The 25,372-nt window shown below is 52.8% G+C and overlaps 6 protein-coding genes across 6 annotated transcripts; 3 read left to right on the top strand and 3 right to left on the bottom strand.

Annotated features, from left to right (window-relative positions):
• Positions 1-10,586: 10,586 nt before the first annotated feature.
• Positions 10,587-12,024, bottom strand: PG994_004728 (uncharacterized protein; the record flags this gene model as incomplete). Its single annotated transcript, XM_066856137.1, has 2 exons — positions 10,587-11,146; positions 11,232-12,024. The coding sequence occupies 2 exons, from the start codon at positions 12,022-12,024 to the stop codon at positions 10,587-10,589; spliced, it is 1,353 nt and encodes a 450-aa protein (XP_066718304.1).
• Positions 12,025-13,073: 1,049 nt separating this feature from the next.
• Positions 13,074-14,425, top strand: PG994_004729 (HAD-superfamily subfamily IIA hydrolase; the record flags this gene model as incomplete). The annotated part of the gene is made up of 2 exons (XM_066856138.1): positions 13,074-13,327; positions 13,387-14,425. 2 exons carry the CDS (start codon positions 13,074-13,076, stop codon positions 14,423-14,425), a joined length of 1,293 nt encoding a protein of 430 aa, XP_066718305.1.
• A 1,494-nt stretch (positions 14,426-15,919) lies between these two features.
• PG994_004730 (choline kinase) lies at positions 15,920-18,329 on the top strand (the record flags this gene model as incomplete). The annotated part of the gene is made up of 4 exons (XM_066856139.1): positions 15,920-15,953; positions 16,035-16,678; positions 16,737-17,501; positions 17,619-18,329. The coding sequence occupies 4 exons, from the start codon at positions 15,920-15,922 to the stop codon at positions 18,327-18,329; spliced, it is 2,154 nt and encodes a 717-aa protein (XP_066718306.1).
• Positions 18,330-18,740: 411 nt separating this feature from the next.
• PG994_004731 (uncharacterized protein) lies at positions 18,741-19,271 on the top strand (the record flags this gene model as incomplete). The annotated part of the gene is made up of 1 exon (XM_066856140.1): positions 18,741-19,271. The coding sequence occupies one exon, from the start codon at positions 18,741-18,743 to the stop codon at positions 19,269-19,271; it is 531 nt and encodes a 176-aa protein (XP_066718307.1).
• Positions 19,272-19,576: 305 nt separating this feature from the next.
• On the bottom strand, positions 19,577-20,632 carry PG994_004732 (electron transport protein; the record flags this gene model as incomplete). Its single annotated transcript, XM_066856141.1, has 2 exons — positions 19,577-20,005; positions 20,141-20,632. 2 exons carry the CDS (start codon positions 20,630-20,632, stop codon positions 19,577-19,579), a joined length of 921 nt encoding a protein of 306 aa, XP_066718308.1.
• Positions 20,633-21,998: 1,366 nt separating this feature from the next.
• PG994_004733 (uncharacterized protein) lies at positions 21,999-25,111 on the bottom strand (the record flags this gene model as incomplete). Its single annotated transcript, XM_066856142.1, has 3 exons — positions 21,999-22,210; positions 22,298-24,296; positions 24,950-25,111. 3 exons carry the CDS (start codon positions 25,109-25,111, stop codon positions 21,999-22,001), a joined length of 2,373 nt encoding a protein of 790 aa, XP_066718309.1.
• Between the last annotated feature and the right edge of the window lie 261 nt (positions 25,112-25,372).

Raw genomic sequence — 25,372 nt, forward strand, 5'->3', positions numbered from 1 at the left:
GGAAATGCAGCCCGCTCCTTTGGATCCATGTGTGTGTATGTATAGTAACACTCGCACTCCCATCAGGCGATCCGACCCACCGTTTTACATACGTACATCCCACACCCAACGGGAGATCGATATCAACCTTTATTGAGAATATGCACATCACTCTTATATGTAGACGTATGTGGATGTATAGTATCGTGCATGTGGGAAACCACACGCAACACCTGCCGCGAATAAGAATCATTGCATCGCATGCTCAGCTCCTCTTTCTCCCTCGTCCCCGGTGGCAGCCAGCACAACAGGCTGTCATTGATGTTACTTACCATGGATGTGCAAGCAAGTATTGATGCCAATCTTCATTCATCCCGTCACGAAACCACAAGCCACCCCTATGCGGCTGCGGCTAACCTTCTGGTATGCTTGTCTCGATTGGCGCGACCAAAACAGGACCCTTCGTGGTTCATCTAATCCAAATAAGGCAAACAGCTCGCCAGGCGTTGACCGTTGAACTACATGAACAGGCCAGATCCCTGTTTGGCAGGATGATGGGAGGGAAAACGTGCTGAGCTGCATACTAACCTTTTTCCGGCTGGCGTAAGCTGCGTCATACAGCGTGGGTGCAGCAGGGCAAGGCTCTAGACTACTAGCCCACAAGGCACTGGGTTTCAAGGGCATTACAGGGGTCCGGACAGGGGAGATTCGTATTTCTTTTGAAAGCGCTTTCTCTCGCTCTCTCGCTCTCTGTCTCTGTTTGTCGAGATGTGTTATGACTTGAAGCCGCGGCGGTACTTCGGACGCTCCCTGTTCTCCCCCCCTTGACCGACGACATATCTTCAATTGTGGCAGGCTTTCTATGTACAATGCCTCTCCTGTAAGACCTCTTGGCAAGAGCTCATCAGCTTCTACTCGTAGTAAATGTCATCATCCAATCCTCCTCACCCTGCACGCCCGTGACTCGTTTTCTGGTTGTCGGGTCCCCTACACAACAAGCGTGTCTTGCCCTTCTTTTCAGGTTTTGCCAATGAGGCTTGGAAGTACTATTCTAAGCGATGAGCGCTAATGTCGCGCCAGCCGGTCGGCTTTGGTTCTCGGGTAGGAGTCCATGTACCCAACGGGGGTGCATCTCTTGGCGAATGGATAAACCTTCTGTCTGTCTGCTGTCAATTCTGGGCGCGCACGTGTGACTGGGCAGGTTTCCGGCAGGAAGAGCCATCCTCCATCGCAAGGTTACTCCAAGATCGTCCGTCTCTGTTTTTAGCTTCGGCACGTTTCGGATCATCAGATGGAAAAGGAAAACAGATGGACCACGGTCGTGCCGGCTCTCCCTTCTCAGTTCAATCGGCCGAGACGCAGCTGCTTGCAAGTAACAAAACGCATGGGATGATGGCATGCATCACTTGTCACCCCGTGTGTTTCTTTGCGCATGACGACCCTGAAGCACGCATTCGTTACAGGAAGCTCTGAGCCCGGCGCCATGCCGTGCTTTGTTCTGATCTTCCCGCGCTTCAAAAGTTCCCTCTTCCGCCGCAATGCCGTTGTGCAAGCGTCAATGATCGACGTCTTAAAATCCCGCCTTGCGTCATGCCGAACATGCACCTATGTATGGCGGCGGCCTACCTGCTGCACACTTCGTACAATTGCGCCATGCAAACAGGTATAATAGCAGTATAGTTTATCTGCACCACTGCTTATCCCTCACCCCCACACTGATTGATCTTGATGGGAACTGTACCTACTTTGACAAAGTAGGCACTTCCGCAGTGCACATCGATCGCCGTTAGATGTCACTGCATGTTGCCAGGAAAACCTCATCCTCCGGTCTGTCTATGAGGTCACAACACCCCACGCAAGAGAGAAAAGGCATGTACGATGATGATGATGATGGTGATGATGGTGAAAGCAATGGTTCGCCTAAATGATTAACCTAAGCGCTTGCATCTAATTGATTCCTGAATTGCAGCTTCCAATGCGCCGGACCATCCCGCCAACTAACTATTAATCCACGATACTACATTGCAATGCAGTAAGATGACCGGAGCTCTCATTCAACCAGGAAGGTACACCGGCCAGTACAGGACGGCGACAACCATCGATATGCCCGTATTAGGTAAGACTGATCCACAAGGCTAGGGCGATCCAGGCTAGGGGGTTCCCCCAAACGAGACGGCCCATTGGCGCGGTCACATATTACCATTACCTATCCGTACCATGGTATTAATAATATACAGCGCCGGTATTACAATAGCAAAGCTCTCTATATCGATGCGCATATGCAGTTAGTGTAACGTTGATATATCCGCATGATGGTCCTGTAAATGAGTAGTTAAAGCTTCGGCTTCTGGGAATCGCGACCGCTGGCAAGCCAGTGAGATTATCTTCTCCACGCCAACGTCTACCCAGACCTTCTAGCGTTCTTCTATCGCGAGACTAACCCCTTTCATGTTCCCTTTGGGGCAATTTCATCTTGGATCCTCCCTGTCGAATATATTAAGCACAACATTGCAGTTGAACAACGACTTCACGGCCTAATCAATGTGTTCGCATCACGAGATTGTTCATGTATGCGCCAGGCACTCGTTGTTGTTCTCTTGGGCTCCCTTGACTGATTGGGTATCACAACACATGGACCCTCGTCGTGGACCGCACATTCACAACAAACTAAGGCCTAGGTTACGACTGACTGTACAACCGCCCATCCATCCACATGTCATGTTACCCACGTATGTATGTACCTACATACTTGCCCGACAATCCATTCTTACACGTAAGCCTTCCCCGAGAGGTCTCTCACTCATCCGGTCCCAGCGGACTGCGTAGTTTGGTCTTCGGAAGGCCCAACGTCTTGCATTCCGAGCCAGTCACCAGCAAGTGTACATAGTCGACTTGTCTTGTGACGAGCGCGGCGGTGTCACTGACCCCCATCTATATCGATCATGTAACGTTGATAAGATGCTATCCTATGTATGTACGGATTTGCAGCGTGAAGGACCGACGGCATGGATAAACCTCTACGGCACATGCAATTGGATGGACGGACCCAATCTCGTTCTTGTCGCCCAGGATCTCGGGGAACCGCGGCGATCATCCAAGGTTATTTGCATGACAGGCATCATCACACACATTGACCCGTACCGAGAAGTACACAACATTTCGCTTTGGTTTACACAGCAGTATAAGGCGACCTGTCAACTTTTCTTCGTACCTTCAGCGCCATTCGAAATCCCCTAGCAACTGTAGCTTCGGGTCTGACGTGTCACAAACAATCTTCTCCATGTCTTCCTCTTGCCCATACATCTGTCTCTAATGTAGCTACCAGACAAACTACTTCTTACACAGGCCGTGTTTGATTTGCCCAAGCCTTAAGGGCGACGGATGGACAGGGTGTCACCGCCAACCGCCGGACCAATTGATTACTGTACCACCTACCAACCGGTAAGAACTGCTTTGCCCTTTTCTTCCAGGCGCGCCATGCCACTATTTGGGTGGGTGCCTCAACCGTCATTGTGGTCTGATGAGGCTACTCTAGCCAGATCTATGACCAAGCCATCCGGTTTCTCCTGGATGCATGCATGTACAGCCTTTGGGAAGTCGACTTCACTGCACATGTGATATTCAATATTCAATATCCATACACCCAGCGGACAAACTACCGGGGAGTCGGGTCCGTCACTCCTTCCCCCCTCAAAGCCGCATTTTCTTCTTCTTTATTACCTGGCCACGGCTTGGCATCGTACGAGGATCGGGTAAGTATGCGATCTGTCTCCCGAACACTGCCTCACTCCTCTCTCCCCATCGCTTGTCGTTGTCTCTTATGACAGCGAAATGAAGATATCGTGAATCCCAAAAAGGCGAGCGTGGAACATACCCAATCACATTGGAACTACTGCAACATTGCTTGCGGGGGCTGTGTTGGATAATCGGAGAAATACAGCTGTGACACACTACTTGCAGCCTACCAATCAATCTTCCATGCTGTGGTTCCCAACCGGTGTTGTGATCACAAGCCACCAGGGAAGAGACACACACTTGATAATGGCACGAGGCATTTGGCAGAGATTTCACAAAGAGTCCTACACTACTATGGCCTGAGATCCAGAATTACCAAGCCGGTCAAAAAAACGCCCTTGGCCGATTACCGTTGACGAATACCGTTAACGTAGAAAAGCAGCCAATGTGGGTTATCGCTTGGGAGCCGTGCAAAGAAAGGATCTTCCTTGATCGCCCAATGCTGGTCTATATCATATAACAATATAGGCAGGCCCCCTCCTAGCATGCCAAACCCAATTCAGTCACCCGTACATTGGGAGAAGAAAAAAACTTACAACGGAGGGATGAATGGATCTAATGTCTGGGTCTGCCGGTCCAGTACCACACTTACAACCAAGCATCCCTTGAATGCCGAGCGCCGTGCATCTGAGAAGCAATATTTTCTCTTTTCTTGCGCTAACGTGCCCGTGGTTATTTGCTATGTATCAGAGAAAAAGCCGGAGTCAGTTGCATTAGCAGCCCCAAGGAGACGCATGTATGTATGTAGGTATGTATACATATACTGGACCGGACCACGGAAGGGTCGGTGGCACCCCATGTCGCCGATCCACCAACTACATATCCATGGCACGAACATACAGTGAGGATTGATACCACCGCCTGAGACCTGCCTCCTACGGTACAGGAAGAATAGAAAAGTCCGATATTAAACGACACGTCCTCTGGCCTGTCATCTGCCATGACAGGTCTCTGCACGTCGGGCTTTGCACCGACTGGGCTGTAGTGGCCATATGATATCAAGATCAACATGCCCACTACATACGCACATTCGGCCCTGAAGATGCTCCATGATCTCGGCATGGGTATGGGCCTGGGTGGAATGACGTGTCTTGGGCCCCTTGCCCACCTCCCTTGCCCCCTACCCATCCTACATACAATACATATGTAATGATCCTCGATGCGTCCAAAGCCCTGGATCCGAGGCCTGCAAATGAGAAGACGCCATTCCCCTTTCCCCGCCCTACGAGTCATGAGTCTCCAGCATACTTGAGCGAAATGTCTCGTGGAATTTGGTTGAGTTGCTTGGGTGTTGGCTCGCGCGTCCCCAATCGGTTGCTGTTCGATCCAGAGTCATATCCCTTTCTGCCGCGGGTCTCTGGCCGACTGCTGGCTGCTGCCCTTGTGACATCAACACTCTCCCCCTTTGGGCGATACGAACGATGCCCACACCCTTTTGCTTATTGGAGGAGGGTTGTCAGTGGTCCAACCTCGACGACAGAGCATATATGGACTCGCTTATGCCATGATCTGTCGATCTTCGGCGGTTTATAAGCGTGTGTAAGCAAGATCTTCCTGCAACGTCTCTTCGCCTGCTTTCTTCTGGGCACCGGACAATACAAAGCGTGGCCATTGATGCAGCTTCTCTCTCCTGTAGCCAAGGCTGGTTGATTAAAACGAAGTGCCATCTGTGACCAGTCTCGATATAGACATATTCCCACTGGTCGACAGGCTTGCAAGCTGGGCCCCCAGTCCATAAAGTTTATCCTAGACTTCACTTCGTTGGATGATAGGCCAAGGAGCGTAGTCCTGCTATCCTCCCTGAAGCTTGCCATCCGTCGTCTCACTTGCAGATGAAATGGTTCCCACCTCTGGCTTAAGATGGCCATCCAGGCTGTCGATCATGATGATTGGTCCCCCGGTCCTTCACTTTCGGAGACCTATGCTGTTCTGGACGACGCGCTGTGTGTAAAGATGGAGCCCACTACTTACGCACACGCGCACGCAGCTTCCTGCGTGTTGCGGTCCACGGTAATGGGACTGGACCGACTGGGAACAGGGACGGGGAGCAAGACCCGAACAAAAGGTACTGCCATCCGGTGCGACTCTGCAAAGCTATACCTTCCTGATCCGGCCTTGATGTGCTTCAGGGAAGGCAGAATATTAATGCTGCGTCTGCTCCCCTCCCCCCCCCCTCATGATGGATTTCCCGAGATTAACACAGTCCCCTGACGGCGGCTGCAGGCCTGAAAACCCTGGGCAAGAACCCACGGCGCGGACAAGATGGCGAGCTGAGCACACCCTGGGATACAACCTTGACACGGTTACCATCCACAAACACGCGCACGCACCTATGTATTCCCCTCAGCCCAGCCCTTCCATTCTTATTTCTTCTGACGGAACGGCCTCGCTTGGCTGTCATGGTGACCTTCTCGTGGGGTGTCTCGCCTGTCACTCCCGGCAATTATTACATGGGGTTGTGCGCTATAGGGCCCCTATGCACTACGCAGGAAGAGAACGAAATGCACACATCCCTCGCAGTACATAGGAAAAAGCAATTATGAGGGCCACGAGTCAAAAAGCCACCACGAGCACATTTCCTAAAGCAGGCATGGACTTCGGCAACTAGCCGTTCATTCAAGCCTTCTTCTTTTTTTTTTCTCCCCAGGGGTCCCCGTCCGTGTCTCGAATCTCAAGACAGAGAAGTTCGTGCCGTAACCGACCACCTCAACGGCCGCCAACAGCTAATCTTATTCACGTGGCTTGTCAGCAACACGCTTGGCTCGAGATGCCCTCTGGACCAAATTTAGTGGCAAAGCAAAGAGCCAGCTGCCGATCTCCCACAGAGGCACACTGCAGAGACATAGGATAGGACTGGTCGTATATGACAAAGATGATGCAGCTGCTTTCTTTCCTTCCTACTCTCCAAAGCCCCTCCTCGTGGAAGAACGAGTAATGAGGCGCTGACCGAGACATCAACAACTGCCATTCGCAATAATAATCATGATCATAATAATAAATCATCTCACCGGCGCCATGGAACAGCATCCGCAATCTACCAACCCAGCTATCCGTGGGACTAGCCAGGGGGCGCACGTCAAGCAAGTCCATCCCATTCTGGCAGATCACCCACTCACCAGAGGATACGTAGAGGTAGTTTGTAGCTTACACCTCACACCACCACCACCAGGTCCTTTTGCTCGATCACAGACAGGGTCACTCTCCGCCGGGATCACCACGGAACAACCCAGGGGTCAAGTTCTTTGCTTACTCTTTCTCCCGCACTCCGCCCTCTCCTCTTTCTTGCATCTACGATGCCGAGAGTCAAAATCCAAAAAGTTGTAAAGCGAAATGCGCCATCCACGCAGGGGTTTCCAGATTCAGCACACTGCCCGCTACCTAAACACTTTCGTCGAAACGCTTACCTGCTTATGTACATTTTGGTCCAATTAGACAAAAGCACATAGTACGGATTTCCAATGATCGTCATTATCAACCCCCATACTTCTTCAACTGCCACTAGTTTACCGTTGCTGCTATGATATAGGCAAGTATATCCATATGCGATCACAAGTCAGACAGCAAATTGCATTAGCCGATCCGCGTGCCGCCAATGACAATAAAGCAGTACCGACTCGCAAGTACGTAAAATACCACTGGAGACGGTGCCGTAGCGCGGGATGCGACCGGTATATTGGCCGATGACAGACTGGGATGAGCCCCGGATGGTGATCATTCGTCGTTCCTTCTGCACCTGCTTTGCCATGCTTGCGCGCTGGCTGGTGCTTTTCTGACGGCAGACGGAAAATATACCGCATACATCCAACCGCACAGGTGAGGGAAACAGCTTCCTGTACCCGACGGCTGAGAATGATTATATTACTACCCCATCCCGTACCGTTTGTACACATCATCGCTAATAAAGTAATGAGCTAAACCCCCATGCTCATGATCTGCCTGCCATCTGCACGCCGCGGCGGAAGCACCGACCTATGTACATACATACTCCTACCTGAAATAGGACGTCCTTGATTTGATTTGCTTGCGTAACGTGCCGGGTTCCCAATCCGTACGCAACTCCTATTCACCGGGTCTCACCCACGCCCGCGATGTATGCGGGGATATGAGACAGACACGCTGTACATGGCAACCACTATCGGGATGGGGTGCCCCAATAGGACCGAGTCAACTTCCAACCTCGTCTATGTATTCTTGACATTGATCGTTGCTCTCGGTCGCCCGATCCGTCCAATCCCTATGTACCGTAGAACCCTCAGCGTAAGACAGTAAAGTGGATGGAGGACATGGACGGAGACGAGCCCGATGGCACTACATTCAGAAACTGCGTGATAACTGATGAAAAGGAAGAGACGCGAGGGGGTTGAGCAGAGCGCTTGTCCGCCACAGACGGCGGTACCAGCAGGTCACGGCCAGGGGTCTGGGGTGGAGGATATTTCTGTCTCGTTACCGCGACCCTGGAAAATGACAATATCGAGGAACGACGTCTGTAGGTTAATAAAGTGAGCAAGTAAGTAATAGACTAGAATTACAAGGGGCCCTGGTCAGCGGGTTGGCAACCGTGCTGATTGCTGATGGGGAAGTGCTGCTCAAAGGAGCAATGTGATCGCCTTTGCGTCCGTGTGTACGCTCCTCCCTGTGCGCGGGAGACTCGCACACCGGCGACTAGGCCAACGGTAGCCAAAGTAGTTGTTTCATACCTTCTTACAGTATTAGTTGCCATCGCTGATAAGTTCGACGCTCGGTCAGGTAGGGTTGGACCATCGTCGTAAGCCTACCTAGCTAGCCCGTTTTCTCCCTCCTTTAATAAGACCCCTGCTTTTCTCCTCCTCCCCTGAAAGATAGCCGAGTCAAGAAGGCCAGGCCTGTCATCGGGATATTGGTATCGGCAGCGATTTGGGTACGGTCAATCACCGAGTACGGAGGCTCGACCAGACTTGGATTATCTACGTCCTAGAGAGGAAGGGAAAGAGGTACATAGGCACTGGGTGTAAAAGTATGGATATGGTACAAATCTATCTGATAGTCGAAATGAGATTGCCAGCCCGGCCAACTGGCTCGCTGGGTTTGCCGAACCTCCTAACCCGATCCGCCTTACGATCGGACTGGACCAATGTAACGTCGAATCTCTACGATGTAGTTGGCGAAGGACCCAGCTTACACGTACGTATTACTTACCGTACATACAGTATGTCAAGAGATGGGTTGAGGCGGACCATCTCCCTCATCATCCATATCAAAGTCTCATCTCTGCCTTTCTTTGACCTTCACATAGACAGGACGTACTTTTACCTGGTATGTACACCTGGACAAAGAAAGAGCAAACCACACCCCCATCGCTCCGCCGGAAGTACTTTCGTGCATCCGAAGTGGAGAGGCACTCTTGGGGATATCGGATGCATCCATCAATTCACAGTGGGTGATGTGATGAGCGTTTCGTCAATCATCTGCCATGACTCTCATGAACTCTGCCGAGGGAGTTAGGTTGGGCCAAGTGGCACCACATATACCATCGTAATCACCATCGTCATCCTGCCGGGCTGAAAGGTATGCCTGCTTTTCATCTATTATCCTTCCGTCTGGTATGCATCACTTGATTGCCCACGACTTAGACATTGCACATCCTGATCACCGTAAGATCAAGGATCATGGCCCTGAGAGAGTGAGAAACAAGATAGGAGGATATGTAGTCAGCCTCGGGGAAAGAAAAATGGCAACCCAACTACGACTGGGAGGGAAGTAGATCCGAGCGAGAGCTTCTTCTTCTTGTCGCAGTGCCCTGTCTGCAGGGCCTGCTGCCTTGGTGCCGCTGCAGTGATGGTCTGCTGCAGCAGCTGCCGCCGCCGCTGCTTGCCTCAACTACTCCGTAATATTGATTGATTTGCGCCGATGCTCGTTGCTTGCTTGAAACCCAAATACAGCTGCCGGCTAAGGTCCCCGAGGGGATGGATGGACTGATTCCCCCACCCCTAGGCTCGCATATGTACTCGGATATTAACTGCACATATGCATACATACATGCGTTTTCCTCAGGTGAACATCAGTCAGTTGATATGTACAGTAATACAACACCCCCCCCCCAACCCTCCCCCCCAGCCTTGCCAATATACCATTATCATCGCATCAGCCGAAGTCTCTCTCAGCTCGAGCGTCCGTGGGAAGATCGCCCTGAGCCCGGGGCCTTCCCCACCTCCCCAACCGCCAGTCTCACATGTCACTTCCTGCGGCATGCAGATATTAGTTCGCAGCTAGACAAGTAAGGGAGGGGAGCCGGTGGGCTGAGGGACGGAGTTGCAACCATCTTGCAGTCGTGCGGCAGTAGCAAGGGCCGCTAGAATGCAAGGTATGAGGAGGAACTCGTAAAAGTGACAGACACGCCCCTGATCTGATCGACCGGTGTCCTTTTCAAGATCTCCAACCCCGTGCCGACGAATAGGTTTCCCGCACAGCCAGCAAGCAACAGCATGTGCTAAACTCTACCGTAGGCTAGCTAGCTATTGCGACGAATAGGAGAACCGCAAGAGGCAGTCAGTGGTCAGGATAGCCGGCAAATGCAATAATTGTTCGTGGCTATGGATTCTCATTGGCCCTATATACAGCGTCAATCTGACAAACTCCCCGTATTGGTGATGCTAAAGCAACTCCTTATTGCAAAGCAATATCAGCTGCCACTCAATTACACGTCATTATTATATTGAGAGTCTTCATCTTAGCACCAAGTACATACGATGGTGCCACATGCGAGGATCCGACTCTTGAACTCTCTCGGTCTTAGGACCATGATAGGTCTCAAAGACCGGCACCAAGGCATGTTGTTAATCCTCGCTAATGACTTCCACCCAATTGTTCTCGACTTGACGTCTCTCGTACCGAGACTCGGCCTCCTGTCGTAGTGAGTCCTCCGCCTCGAGCTTGTCCGCCGCCGCCGTAGCCGCCTCCTTAATCTGGTTCCGCACGGCGCTCATGAGTAACTTATACCATCCATTGTGCGCCTTGCACCGTTTCTTCTCGCACATGTTGCGCGTGGCCGCGTGGCCATCGCCGTCGGGTGCGATTGGCGTGTCGAGCTTGCCCGCCGTGAACGTGGCCTGCCCCTCGGGCGTCTCGACCCAGGCCACGAACGCGTGGCGCACCGAGACCACGTCGAGGCGGTAGTCGTAGCCGCAGCTGTCCTTGGTGAACTTGCCCTGCTCGATGGCGGCCTGCCGGCGCTGGTTGGCCCAGTCTATGAGCTGCATCATCTTCTTGTACTGGACGATCTCGTTGCCCAGCGCAAGACGCTCGGCTGTCGAGGTCTGGAGGAAGGTCTGCTCCTCGTCGCTAAGGACGTCAGGACGCGTAGGCAGGCCGTTTGCCCAGAACCCCTCGATATTGCCTGCCATACCAGTTGTCAGTGTTGAACACAATGTATTTTGATAACTCATCCGCGAAGTTTTGAGGCGAGGCCAGTGTGAACATACCGAAAGGTTTCTCTCCCAACTTCCACCCGCCCTGGTGAGCAGTAGACGCGAGCAAGCCCATGAAATCCTCCTGTGTAAGCATCTCCGCCGCCTCGATTGACGCGGCCTTCCTGGGTAGAGTACGAATGATGCCGGCCCACCAGGCATCGCAGTGCTCGTTTGAGCAGAAGACGGAGCGGTCCTTCTTGCCGTACAAACGCGCGGGGTCTGTACAGCCATCTAGGGAGCAAGTCTTCTTGTACTTTGTGTAATGGAGCTTGCCGTCGGTGCATCTGGGGCAAACAAACCGCTCGATGAGCTTCTCCCCCAGCTCCTTGTCGAGGTTGATGCACTCGCCGTGGAACCAATCCTCACAGGCGTCGCAACTAATCATCCATCTGTGGTCGTTGGGGCCGCGACAGATGCAGTAAGGACCGTTGTCGATCTCATCATCAGAGCTCTCCTCGTCCTCCTCGTGGACAGTGCCAGACGCAGCAGCAGCGGCCTTCTTTGCGGCTTTGGCTCTTGCCTTTCTCGTCTTCTTAGGTACTTTTTTGGCGGCAGCGGTGCCTTTTTTCTTAGTTGCTGATTTGTTGGCCATCCTGGATTGGGTTGGGGATGAAGAAGGTGGATTGACGTCGTCTTCTGGATCTGGTTTCACCTCAAACCCCGAATTTGAACGGCTGAAATTGGTTGGTTGCTCAACCGATTTCAGGATAGGTGCATCGCCGTCGTCGTTCCCCGGGCTACCGCCGGAGTCTGCCTCTCCCATCTGCACATCTCCTTCGCTCCCAAAGTTATCGGGCCCCGCCATCTTTGTTCATGCACATGCCCGTCTAGCACCCAGCAATCCTGTCCTGGCAAAGCAACAGCAGAAGACACCTGCCTCAGTTTCGGCCAACAAGCTCCAATCAATTAAAATATCCCGCCTTGGCTTGCTCAACTCACAGAACAACAAGGGGCGCACTGTTTGTGACGACTGCACATATCCCGAAGCTGATATGCCGGGAACCGCAACGACTTGAATGCGACAAAGTATATCAAGACAATGCTCAGAGTTTGAGATATTGAAACAATACAAAGCCAAGTGGCCTGGAGATTTCGTCGAATTTGATGAGATATCAACAGTGGTTCCTGAAATGAGATGTACTGGAGTTTATTTAGCCACGCAACGCCACAGGATAATAACGCCACTATCGCTTATCGTTTATGTCGCTGTGCCCAGATAAGCCTAAATACATACTTACGTGTGTGCGAAATATACACTTGCTAACGCTCTACTCCCCGTAACGTCTTCAAGTAAGGTTGGTATTGAAATAGCGTCATTCTGGAATCCAGATCAATCCTCGTAGATAACTTAATTCTTTCACCTTGAAAGGCAACCGGTCCATCTGTAATCTGATACAAGGTAGGCCGCAATCTGACCGATCTTAGCCGTGTAGGACATAAATGCTCTGTGAAACGTGTCTGCACCCAAAGCTACGCTTGCAGAAAAATCGAACCCCTCAAGAATCTATTCTTTCTTTATGCTGTGTTCTTGGTCGTCGACACAAGTGTTGATGAAGTCCATGGAAGAGACGGGAGATGCCGCACCAAATGCCCAATCAATGACGGACCTAACATGCTCCGATGGTGAAGAACGGGCCCGGCCCATTTGGTGGGACTCTCTCTTCCTGATGAGTGTTGACCCCGTCAATTGACTTTTGGGCAAGATACTTAAACATCCTAATCTACCACTTACACACTCACTCGGACATCACTTTGTAGCTGAATAAGCCACCGATCGTGGGCAAGACATGACAGCTAAAGTGACTGTTTCCTCTTAGGATAGTCGCCGGTCGTTCTATCTGTTTTTGTTTCATTATGAGCGTCTCTCTCTTGCGTTCGTCCTTCTCCGCCGGGCTCCGGCCCCGCTCCTTCGTCAACTCCATCGTTCCGAGCTGCAAGACGGTTGGCACAGCCCAGGCCGCCCGTAGGTTGAGTGGTTCCAGTATCTCGCCATTCACGCAGAACCGTTCATATCCTCTGGGCCAACATGGCACTGCAGGAAGGAGCTATAGTATCGACTACAAAAAGAAAGATTCGGTTCAAGCACCTCCATTTGCTTTCGCCTTCGAGTAGGCAACCCCCCTGGCAAATACTAGGAGCGCGAGTTAGCAGCTAAAACGATTTCTAGCATCGATGGCGTCTTGCTCCATGTAGCAAAGCCCATACCGGGAGCAACGGAGACGCTCCGGTACTTGCAAAAGCACCAGATACCCTTCATCCTGCTGACGAATGGCGGTGGAAAGCACGAGAAGGATCGTGTTGCAGACCTTAGTTCGAAGCTGAACGTGGAACTCTCGACCGAGAACTTCGTTCAGTCCCATACACCTTTTCAGGAGCTCGTTCACGGGCCCGAGGGCCTCAAGGACAAGAACATTCTCATCACGGGATCCGATGCCGCTAAATCGCGCAAGATTGCCGAGACCTACGGGTTCAAAAACGTCATCACCCCTGCGGACATTCTGATGGCACATCCTACCATATGGCCATTCGAACCCTTGATGAGGGAGCTCTACGAGGCCACCGCGCGCCCCTTGCCGAGTCCGAAGCCCAAGATCGACGCCATGTTCGTCTTCAACGACCCTCGTGACTGGGCGCTTGACATCCAGATCATCTCGGATCTCCTGATGTCACAGAACGGCGAATTGGGCACCTATTCGCCCAAGAACGGCAGACCGGATTTACCCAATGCAGGCTGGCAAACAGACGGCCAGCCTACTCTTTATTTCTCGAATGCGGACTTGTTTTGGGCAACGCAATACCACTTTCCTCGATTTGGCCAAGGCGCTTTTCAGGCCGCCATAACAGGTATATGGAAACAGATTACGGGCGGCATAGAGCTGCAACGGACCGTTATCGGCAAACCGTACAAGGAGACGTACGAGTATGCAGAAAGGGTGCTGAGTAAGCACCGGGCGCAGATGCTGGGAACCGCAGTCGAGAAGCTGGAGCCTCTCCGGAGCGTCTACATGATCGGCGACAACCCTGAAAGCGACATCCGCGGCGCGAACGACTTCCAAAGCCCGCTCGGAACGTCTTGGTCGTCGGTTCTGGTACGAACAGGCGTATATACTGACGATCGCGGAGAGCCGGCACACCCTCCAACTATGGTGGTAGACGACGTGGCAGCAGCAGTCGAATGGGCGTTGAAGCAGGAAGGCTACCGATAGTCGAACATGATATGAACTCGACGAGTGATTGGGTGCCAAAAGGCTGACGTTAGTATCTACTGTAGTCCTCTGCAGAATACCAACTAGTTAAATATAGTACTACTACAGACAGATAACACCGGTGTTGTTTTGGCCAGCCTAATGAGCCAGGGTCTGTAGTGCAAGCAAATGATCAATGTCCGTCAGGGGGTGTACAAGTACAACATGAATGCACGGCCTAGACCGTGACCGAAGGCCGATTTGGGCTTGGGCTGGTTTGGGCTGATAACAAAATCCTACGTCACTGGGCAGAGCCGAGAGCCAGGGTTGCGGGCCGCCACATCTCGTTTCGTTTCGTACGGAGTGCCTATCTGCAGTAATATATACTCCCCAAAAAGCCACGTCTTGCTTACACTTGGTCATATCGGTATTGCGTACGTATTCCATCATGCCAGATAACAAGCTGCTCACGGCACCGACTGTAGCTCAGGCACATGAGCAAAAACCGGTGAAGGTAAAGGAATTTTAACGTTGATCACAAGGGCCCTCAGCTTGCGCTGCAGGGGAAGTGACCCGCCCTTTTATCCCGTCCATGTTCGGTTCAAAGTTGGGTTAGGTTAGGTACAGTACATGCAGACAAAGAAGGTACACACCTAACTCCCTCCTGGGAAATAATTATCTTCTATCAATCCGTCTATTGATTCCATAGGCATCCTTAGGCATCTCTATCAAAAGGACAACACCAGCAGACCTACAACCTAATAGTCCACCCTATCTCTCTACTACCTTCACCGCAGGTTGATTGCCTTGATCAAGCTGTGGTCTTACCTATTCCCTCTACGGACAAGACATTGTCACACCTCAATCAATACCCCTCACCTATAGATAGCCCGCCAGCAGTCACCCCGCCATTCCATTCCAGAGCTTCGTTGTTTTCGTACGCCTTCGCCTTCGCCTACGCCAACGCCAACGCCAACGCCAACGTAGTCCTACGACACCACCTTGGCCAGCAAAAGTCCTAGGCTCCTCGACACTGGTTGCTCATGGTGTGAGAGAGTGCCAATCGTACAGCCATGTCCTCCTCCGCTTCCACCCCCACCCCGGGTGGCGGACTTCCATTGCGGTCTGCGATGAAACCGGACGACGATAGCGATAGACAGCAACCGTCTGCTGCATCACTCAAAGGTTGGCGCCCTCCTCTGTTTTCCTCCCCTTATCTTTCTGCATACGTGAAACAGCCTATCGACGTGTCAGTGCATGCAGCCGTGTCATGACATTCTTCTTTCTTATCGGTCATAACAACCTGCTTAAGATGAGCATGTCTCGTCTTGCGCACCTATATGTATATTGGCTCGCCCCGCTCGACACGACCCAGCATCTCTGTCTTACCCACGCACCTGTTTACTCTGTACTACCTAACGATACAAGTAAATCCGGGTACGGGCGTATTGGAACTAGATAGTGTGTTTGTGGCCTTGGCAGGGTCTCTGCGAATAGCTGTATACAAAACCAAAGATGGAAGATGCCGCTTGCTATCAAGAAGTCTCGAGTAAGCTTCTAAAGTTAGAGGGACTGACTAGACTTGCTTCTGCACCGCCTCTCACGAACATATGTACTGACAATCAAGCAGCCGTCCAAATTGCCGAGCCAGAACCGGAGGCACCAGAGGAAACACAGCCTAAGAAGCAGTTTTCCGCCGGCGTTGGCAAACGTTTGAGTGGTCGCCCGCCTATTGTAGGCGCAAATTCCTCCAGGACATCGCTCCTGAGCCAGAGCAGCCTAGAAATGCTCAGTGGTTACGCAAGCAACCAATCCCCACTACAAGAGCCCCAGGATACAGACCAGTCTCAGGGCCACTCTCATCATCGCCATCGCCTCGACCATTATGGTGAAAAGCTTATCGGTCAAGTAGCTGAATGGCTTGAACATGAGCGATCCAAGAAGGAGAAACGGAAGGGGAAGAAACACCACCACCTCAGGCACCGGCGACCGTCTGAGGAGGCCGCGGATCTAGAAGACGCAAGTACCTCAGCTGAGGGCGCTAGGCTGCAAAGAAAGCACTCCATCGATTCTCAATCGAGTGATGTTTCTCTGGACCGACTCCAGCGAATCATAGACGATAGCATGAGTGCTTTAGGCATCAACAATATGCCTCATTACAGCCCGCGACTCCTGGCTAGGAAACACAAGAAACGCCCCTTCCATCTACACAGAGCTCAATCATCTGATACGGAATATCATGACGGGGACGTGCTAGTCCCAGGCTGTGATGCTGTGCTCGACAATACCAAGACTATGAGTTACTCGGGAGGCGAGGCCTTGTCCCCCCGAGGATGAGAAAGCCCCCATCTCCCACAAAGAAGAAAAGGGGCGTCAAGCTTGGGCAACCTTCAAGACCGATGTAATTCGCATCGCCCACACGCTCCGAATCAAAGGCTGGAGAGGAGTACCTTTGGACAGTGGCAACAGCATTGAAGTGGAACGCTTAAGCGGCGCTCTCACGAATGCTGTCTATGTTGTGAGTCCGCCAAAAGACATGGTCAACAAAACGGAGCCTGGAAAGACACCTCCTGCAAAGCTATTGCTCCGAGTATACGGACCACAAGTGGAGAACATCATCGACCGAGAGAATGAGCTTAGTATGTTGCGGCGCCTCGCTCGGAAGAAGATTGGCCCCCGCCTGCTTGGTACCTTCGAGAATGGCCGCTTTGAGCAATTTTTCAATGCCATCACACTGACCCCGGCTCATTTGCGAGAACCCGAAACCTCCAAGAAGATTGCCAAGAGAATGAGGGAACTGCACGATGGAATAGACCTGCTTGACGACGAGAAAGACGGCGGCCCGAGTGTACTGAAGAACTGGGATCAATGGCTTGATCATGTAGAGAAAGTGGCCACGTTCCTGGATAAGGAACTTCTTGCTGGCGATGGTAGTTCAACTCCGGGCCCTGCTGATGCATGGAAATCACGAGGTTTTGTATGCGGCGTTGAATGGGCGACATTCAAGCAAACAATTGAAAAGTACCGTGACTGGCTCTTCAATCATTATAATAGCCACAACACTCTGCGAGACCAGCTTGTATTCGCCCACAATGATGTAAGTCCCTTCCTGCCTCTCCTGAAATCAAATAGCAAAGTCACTAATTGGCGCAGACACAATACGGGAACATCCTTCGCCTCCGGCCGGAGGAACGAACAATCGCCGTTAATGCAGCCTCAAAATGAACACAAGCAGCTTATCGTCATTGACTTCGAGTACGCGGGACCCAATACCAGAGGTCATGAATTCGCAAACCACTTCACAGAGTGGACCTACAACTACCATGACGCAAACACCCCTCATATATGCAACACAGAGAGATACCCGACCCCCGATGAACAGCGCCGGTTTCTCAAAGCCTATGTCGAACATCAGCCGCAGTATCCCAGTGCTGGCACGCCGAGGCTTCTTCCCTTGGACAGCCCTGCAGACACAGGAGTCACAACAACAACAGTTCCAGGTTCGACAAGTTCCATCGTGGAGTTCATGCTCGACGCTCGTGTCCCGCCAGGTGGCTGGAGAGAGGACGAGAAGCGCAAGGAGGAACAGAACGAGCAGATTATCAAAGCACTCATGGAAGAGACCAAGATCTGGCGCATTGCGAATAGCGCTCAATGGGTCGCCTGGGGTCTTATGCAAGCTAAGATTCCTGGGCTTGACCTGACAGGCACGGGTGGTAACCAGGCGACTGAAGCTGAGGGAGCAGTATCTGCTTCCGCCACAGCGCTCGAGGAAGAGGAATTGCATGGAGATGAGTTTGATTACCTAGGGTATGCTCAGGACCGTGCTTACTTTTTTTGGGGCGATTGCGTCCAGATGGGCATTGTCAAGCTGGAAGACCTCCCTGAGAACTTGAGGGGAAAGATCAAGACGGTCGACTACTGAGCGAACGGGTTACGTCATCGTAAGCCAGGCGTACACCGTGATCCCGTCGTTGAAGAACACTTGGTTATTAGGACAGGATGATTACCATTGTACAACTTGAATATAGAGCGTAGGCAGAATCGTGTAATTTGACACCTCTTTTCTCCTGTCACTCTTATTGTACTTTCGTAATAGTAGCTACGCTTTGCTCATGACAGATCTTATCGATAAGAGAGCATCACAATCTAGTCTGAATCGTTTCCAGCTTCTTGAAAACAGGTTATGCGGATGAAGGACTCACTCATTCACTCACCGTACAAACACAATTCCCAGTCTTCTTAAACAGAGGGGGGTTCATTTCCGTCTAGCTGCCATCTCCCCTGTACGTCAGCTGCCTTGCTTCGGTAGGCAAGACCGCAAGCAGCACCGACCATGGCACCCTGGTCTCGCCTCGCGACGCCCGTCTACAAAAACACGGGCTCGGTGGCCCGAGACCACTTGGCCTCGGAGCGCACGTTCCTGGCCTGGATGCGGACGGGCCTCGGCTTCGTCGCGCTCGGCATCGCCGTCGAGCGGTTCTCCCAGCTGGACCTGGAGGATTTGGTGGTGGCGCTACGTCACGGGCCTCATCCACCGCAACAACAACAACAACCTCCTTCTGCTTCTGCTTCTCCCACCACCAAGCCATCAATACGGCAGCAAAAAGGGGAAGACAAGAAGAACGAGAACGACGACAAGAAGAAGCCCCAGCTTCTGGTGGGGACCCTCTTGGGTATGGGGTCCGGCAGCATCGTCTACGGCACGGCGCGGTACTTCTCCAACCTCCGGGTCCTCGAGCGCGGGCTGTTCAAGCCGGCGTTTCATGGCGTCGCCGTGCTGGGCGCGGCGGTGGCGGGGCTTGCGGGCGGCGTCTACGGGGATACTTTGAGGAGGAGGATGAGGCGGGAAGGGAAGGAGCCGTAAAATGGACATACGATGGGGATATTGTATGAAGGGAATCATTGTAGAAGAAATGGAGGAATAGAGAGAGGGGGTGTGGCAGGATCTCGCGATGTGTACATGTATGATGAGAGTATACTTGGCAAGCCAATTTATCCTTGGTTCTTTAGGTACGTGAACTGCGATCTCTCGCAGTTTTGTATAGTACAATTTAGAGCTGTACAGAATATACTACATACCAGAGCAGAGTGTGCCTGTCCCACTTATAATATTTACATGTTCGATTCATTGTAATGCAGCAAACAAGCGGCGACTTTTATATAGCTTCTTTACTGCTTGATCGGGCCTCTCCAATCCTTGACATGGTCCAAAATGACCTTGGCCGCGGCCTCGGGGCTGTGCTGGCGGCCGAGGGCCTCGACGAAGTCGCCCTCGGGGTCCATCAGGTAGAAGTAGATGCTGTGGTCGACGAGGTAGTCGACGCCCGGCTTGGCCTCGCGCGGGGTGCTGAAGTAGACGCGGTAGGCCTTGCAGACGTCCTTGATCTGCTCGTAGGTGCCCGTCAGGCCCACGAAGCGCGGGTGGAACTCGGACAGGTACGTCTTGAGCGTCGCCGGGTCGTCGCGCTGCGGGTCGCACGTCACGAAGACGGGCACCAGGAGCTCCGGCCGCTCGGCCTCGACCAGGTCGAACATCCGCGCCATCTTGTCGAGCTCCTCGGGGCAGATGTCGGGGCAGTGCGTGAAGCCGAAGTAGACCTGGGGCAGAGAAAGAGAGAGTCCTTACGTCAGTACATTTACGTTCACATAGCGTTGCATAATCCCAGCAGAAACCAAGGGGATATAAAAGCATGACGGCAATGACAGAAACCACCAGAATGAGGAACAACTCACCAGAGAATACCGTCCCTTCAGATCCGCGCTACTAAACGGCTTCCCATTCTGGTCCGTCAGCTCGAACTCGCCACCGACCTTGGGGCGGCCGACGCCCTTGGTGGCCTCGGCTACGCGCTTGCGCTGCATGCGCTGCTTCTCGAACTCGAAGTACCAGACGAGCCCGCCGCCGGTGAGGACGAAGAGCGCGCCGGCCTTCCACGAGAACGGACCCGTCCGGTACCGGCTCTTGGCCTCCTCGACCGTCTTGTGCTTGTAGCGGCGTTGGGCGTTGTTATACGACGGGGAGGAGCGTAGGCAGCGCTGCGAGAGGGTCGTCGGGCGGCATGGTTGTGCGTGAGCTGCTGTGGTGGGTGTTGTAGTGGTAGTAGTCGAGAGGAACCTCCGGGAGCATTGTCGGGCGGCTGCTACTGCTGCTGCTTGCTGCTGGCACTTGGGCACAATGGAGCGCAACATCTTGGATGTGGTCGCGGGCGCGAAGGATAGCGACATATTGGACTTGAGGGGGCAAAGTTCTCGGATCCCAACTGCAAAGCACCTGGAAGAGTCTCTGATGATGCACGACTGGTGTGGGCTGATGGTTGGCTGCTTCTCCGACGAAAAAGCTCCTCGGCAAGTTCCGTAGATGGGAGAGCTTTCAGATCTATCCAGTGGTACGACGGTACTTATTACTTGGTGAAGGAAGCTCTCTCAAGCCACAGACCCCCCAATCGGGAGAGCTCCAGCCACCCCAGACTTGTTCTTGCGAATGCGACTGTATGATACGACAATGATGAATTCATTCGTTCCATTTGGGATCACAGAAGCCAACCAGTACTTAAGACGGATGTCTCTCTAGATCCATTATTACCCTCATTCCTGCTTGGTCACATATGTTTTGTTTGTAGTTCAAGACAAGACAAGACAAGACAGCCAGCACGGCCACTCAGGAATGAAAAGGGGGCTGGTTTCCCCTTTCTCGCCTCCGCATTACACTTGACTTATATCTACAAGTACAACAGCGTCCCGCCATGGGAGCAAATATTTGGTGGCCGCTGTATACAAACTCCAACAATGTGTTTCCTTTCTCCATGCCAAAAAAAAAGAAGAGAAAAAGAAACGAAAACCACTAAATCCCTGAGTCTTCGTTCCCGTCAACAACAATCGGGAAACAGTAACCACTCCACACGCCATTTCTCCATTGCCAAGAGAACAGGACCTCGCCAAAATCTCATCGCCAGAAATCTATCTTCGTCTTCTCGCCTTCGCTGTTCTCTGCTTCGCCCTCATCGAAGAGAAATATGAACATTGTGAAGGGCAAAGTCGAGAGAACTGCCGTTATATGCAGGCCGAGGAAAACAAGGGAAGAGAGACATGACGAAGGTCGAAGAAACGTGAAAAAAGTACCAAAATGCCGGATGCCTCGCAAATGCGACCGATGCTGCCAATGTCCTGATCCGAGCCCATCCCTCTTCTTCTTATCTTTCGCAAACTTGCTCGTGCCACACAACTTCAGCAGGCAAGCACTGGGATGAGACGCCCTGGTCCATCTATCGTCTTAATGCGTCGTTGCACGCCAAGCTCCCTTTCCAGATGATAAAATCTGTGCCGAGGAAGAGACCAAATGGACAGTTGCCACAACATACCGGGAGCATCAGAGAGCCTCGGTATCTGATTAATGAAGACAAAACATGTCTCGCAAGTTGTGAGTGCTCCGCCACGTATCAACCCAAATTGGCCTGGATGATGATCGCAAACAATGCTTCGTCCGCCGTGGTGCCCGCCATTCCAAAAATGCAAAATTAATTCCTAAGAGACTTGGCTCGAAAGAACAGAGATAATTAAGCCAGCGGGGCTGGAGACCCGACAAACAAACATGTTAGCCACGGCTGACTTGGCTGTGGCTCGCACTGGTGCGGCTGCGCTCGTCGTCTTCCTCGATAACGTCGCTGAGGCGGGTAGGATGGTGATGCCGAGGCATCTGTTCCCAGGTGGACGATGAGAACCCAGCGCCTGTGTAGTCGGGCTGTTGTGCACCGGTGCTAGGAGGGTATGGAGCGCCTGGTTGCGTTGCTGGGGTTTCGTACTCTTCTGCTCTTACGTCAGAATTGGGTTGCTAACAGGAGGAGTTTCGATAAAGCGCGTACCCCGGGTTGGGTTCGTCCTCGTCGTACTTACCTTCACTGAATGTTCCTTCGGAGCCGTAGCTGTCCTGATGGTGGACGCCTGCGGGTTGTTGATAGGGGACCTCGCCGGCAGACGTGGCTACAGGCTGTACAGCTGGGGCTTGAGTATATTCTGGGCGAGATGCTTGGCCTCGGGAGTAATCGCTCGGGTCAGGCTGGCCGTACTGTTGAGGATCACGCTGGCTGTTATGGCGGCTTACACCCTGGGTCATGGGTACAACCTGAACGCCACCAACAATGGTCGGGTGGCCCAGCTGCAGCGATGCGGTACGATCGCGTTCTTCTTGTTCCCGACGGCCGAGCTCTTCCCAAGCGCGGCGCGCCTCCTCCTTGGAGATCTGCAGTTCCTTACGCATCTCGCTGAGCTGCCTCTGGACCTTGGAAGATCCCTGTGCATTCTCGGCCGCCTCACGTATCGCTTCCGCGCGGCTCCGTCGCTCTTCTTCCAGCGCTGCTTCGAGCATGGCCGTGACCTCCTGGTTACGCTCCATTTCGGCCCTCGTCTCGAAGAACCAACGTTGGAACTTGCGCTCAGAAGAAGCTCGTAGTCGTTGGAGTTCCACGACTGCATGGAATAGATTGGCACCAGCTGACGAAAGATCTGTGACTTGACGGGACAATTGCTGTGAAAGTGGATCTTGATTGATCTCCTCAGAATTCTGCTGCAGCCGTCGAATCCAGAACGATGTCAGGCCCTCCCAATGCGCCGAGAGGGTCTCCCATCGCTCAAACGCGTGTGGGAAAGAGTTTCTACCCCTTCCAATAGCCGTCAAGGAGTCGGATCCTGTGCCCTGCTGAGCTTTTGGCGCACCTCCCGCCGTTGCACCGCCAGGCGGTGCGCCTGTAGCTTGCGCCGGAGCTGCACCAGATGATGTTCGATGATGGCGCCGCGGGGTTTCCACCTCAGCACCACCGAGTAGATCACCTGTGCGGGTGCCAGTATTAGTCGGTACGCGACCAGAACCAGCAGCAGTCCCTGTCGGCCTCCGTGTCACATTCGGGTCGGCAGGGATAGTACCTAGACCACCGCCAGCAGCAGCTTTGCGCTCTTGCTCTCTACGCCGTGCCTCCTCCAGCATGCGGGCCTCGTTCTCGGCATGTTCCCGTTCCTGGCGCTCTCGCTCCTCTTTGCGGGCAGCTTCGCGGGCCTGTCGCTCTTGCATGATCATCCGGGGACCTCTAATGCCAGACGACGGAGAGCCGACAGGCGCACGAGCTGGAACAGGCCTCGAAGACGAGGCGCCGTGGCCATTTGTGGTGGCAATGCCACCTCCTCCCAGCAAATCACTCATTGAAGCGAGTTCTTCAACCCAATCACTGCTCAATTCTTTGGGTCCACGCAATGTTTCTTCCAGAGCATACAAAATAGCACTGTGTGTACGCTTCGATATGCGAACAGCAGGATGGGGATCAGGCAAGCCGGGACCCTGAGGGTTGGTGTTGTCGCGATGGTACTGCGAAGGCGCTCGTGGCGAAGGCTCGTGGTCTTCGTCGTCTTCGCTGCTAAGGTCTTGGGATAGCTGTCTTCTGGCTGGACGCGGTCGTGTACGCGTTTGCGGTTGGCCCGATTGCGGCTGTTGTTGATCAGCAAGAACAAACTTTCCCTGAGGTCCAAGCGTTAAGGTGACTCGCGCACTCGACGGTTGCTGCGCCGATGGATCTTGAGGCTTGGGACTTGGTGTTGCCGTAAAGCGAGGAGTGCGGCGTAATGCGCGATGATGCGAAGAAGGAGTTGTGGTTTGCTCGGGCACAGATGGGGGCGGAGTTTGGGTTTGCTGAGCGTGAGAAAGCCTCGGCTGCTGCTGCTGCTGGCGCCGGTAAATTTGAGTTGGGGTTGGTCGAGTCTCGTGAAGGTCGTGACGGTCGTGAAATGAAGATGGGGGGATTGATTCGGTCAGCTTGGCTGCGGTGCTCCCGGGCGTATGCGAGGGAGACAAGATGACGGCTTCACCACGGAAAGTGGTGATAACGTTTTTGACACGACTCGGATACTGCTGGAGTCTTGTCTCACAGATATATAACTAAAAACTGGGAAGGCCGGTCGATCAAGCTTAGCTGATCTGCTTGCTAAAAAAGCTTAGTGTATCCCTGGGGGAGTAGGTGTGCTCCGTTCATATGAACTCGAACATCTGCAAAAGTTGGGAGGGTTGAGCTGCTGCACAATTCGGCGGAGCACGATCAAGTGAGGATGGAGTGATAGTCGTCGTATATGCAACAAGTTGGCCGGCGGTGTGGAAAAAGTGAGAGGAATGTTATGTGTGCAAGGAAGTATCATTGGGGTGCACCGTCGCCCGGTTGAGGTACCCTCAGCCAGGGTCCTGCGTCGTCCTGTCTTGATTTGGTGTTGATAAAATCCGGGAGGCTGGTTACTGCCAAAAGGTTAAGCGGTAAACCCGATGGCTGGCAAACCGACCAGAGCTGGGGGTGGACGGAGCACGGAAAAGAGACCAGACCAGACGCGCCCAACCCAGTAATCAGACAAAACGGTCAGTCGATGGAAATAAATTTGGCGAAACCAACTGACAGCTGAGACGGTTTTTGAGTGATAGCATCAAAGCAGATGCAGGACCGCACAGGTAGCCCAGGTTGGGATGAAGGAGTGAACAACGGGAATGCAGAGCCAAACTTCTTGTTGTCATCGCACCCAACCCTGCTTTGCTGCTGCTCCTCCTGTCACTGTTGCCCGACTCAATGCCAGAGCCGACCTAACAGTGACAGCGCCAGCACATGCGCCGGCTGCCTCACAAGTTGCTGATTGATCTGGGAGATTCTCTTTACCAGGCGACAGGCAGGAGTCCGAGACCATACTCATATACCAATGGCTCTTTGCTTGGGCGCAATCATGAGTTTTGACAGATGACAAGATACATGGGGCCAGAAATGGGAAGACTCGAGAACTACGCGACGGCCTCTCAGCTGGGCCAGCACAGTCGCACGGTCCACTACGAATCCTGCATCTGGCCGAATGCCTTAACTGCTTCTTCGCATGGCACCAGATTAATTAATCAATTTGACCTGAGGCCCGATACCTAATAGTAATTGGTTTTCAAAAAGGCAATAACTCCTG

This window comes from Apiospora phragmitis (assembly GCF_038363925.1).
Source record: "Apiospora phragmitis strain CBS 135458 chromosome Unknown utg000005l:1.0-4161743.0:1.0-4166827.0, whole genome shotgun sequence".
Classification (NCBI taxonomy): Eukaryota; Fungi; Ascomycota; class Sordariomycetes; order Amphisphaeriales; family Apiosporaceae; genus Apiospora; species Apiospora phragmitis.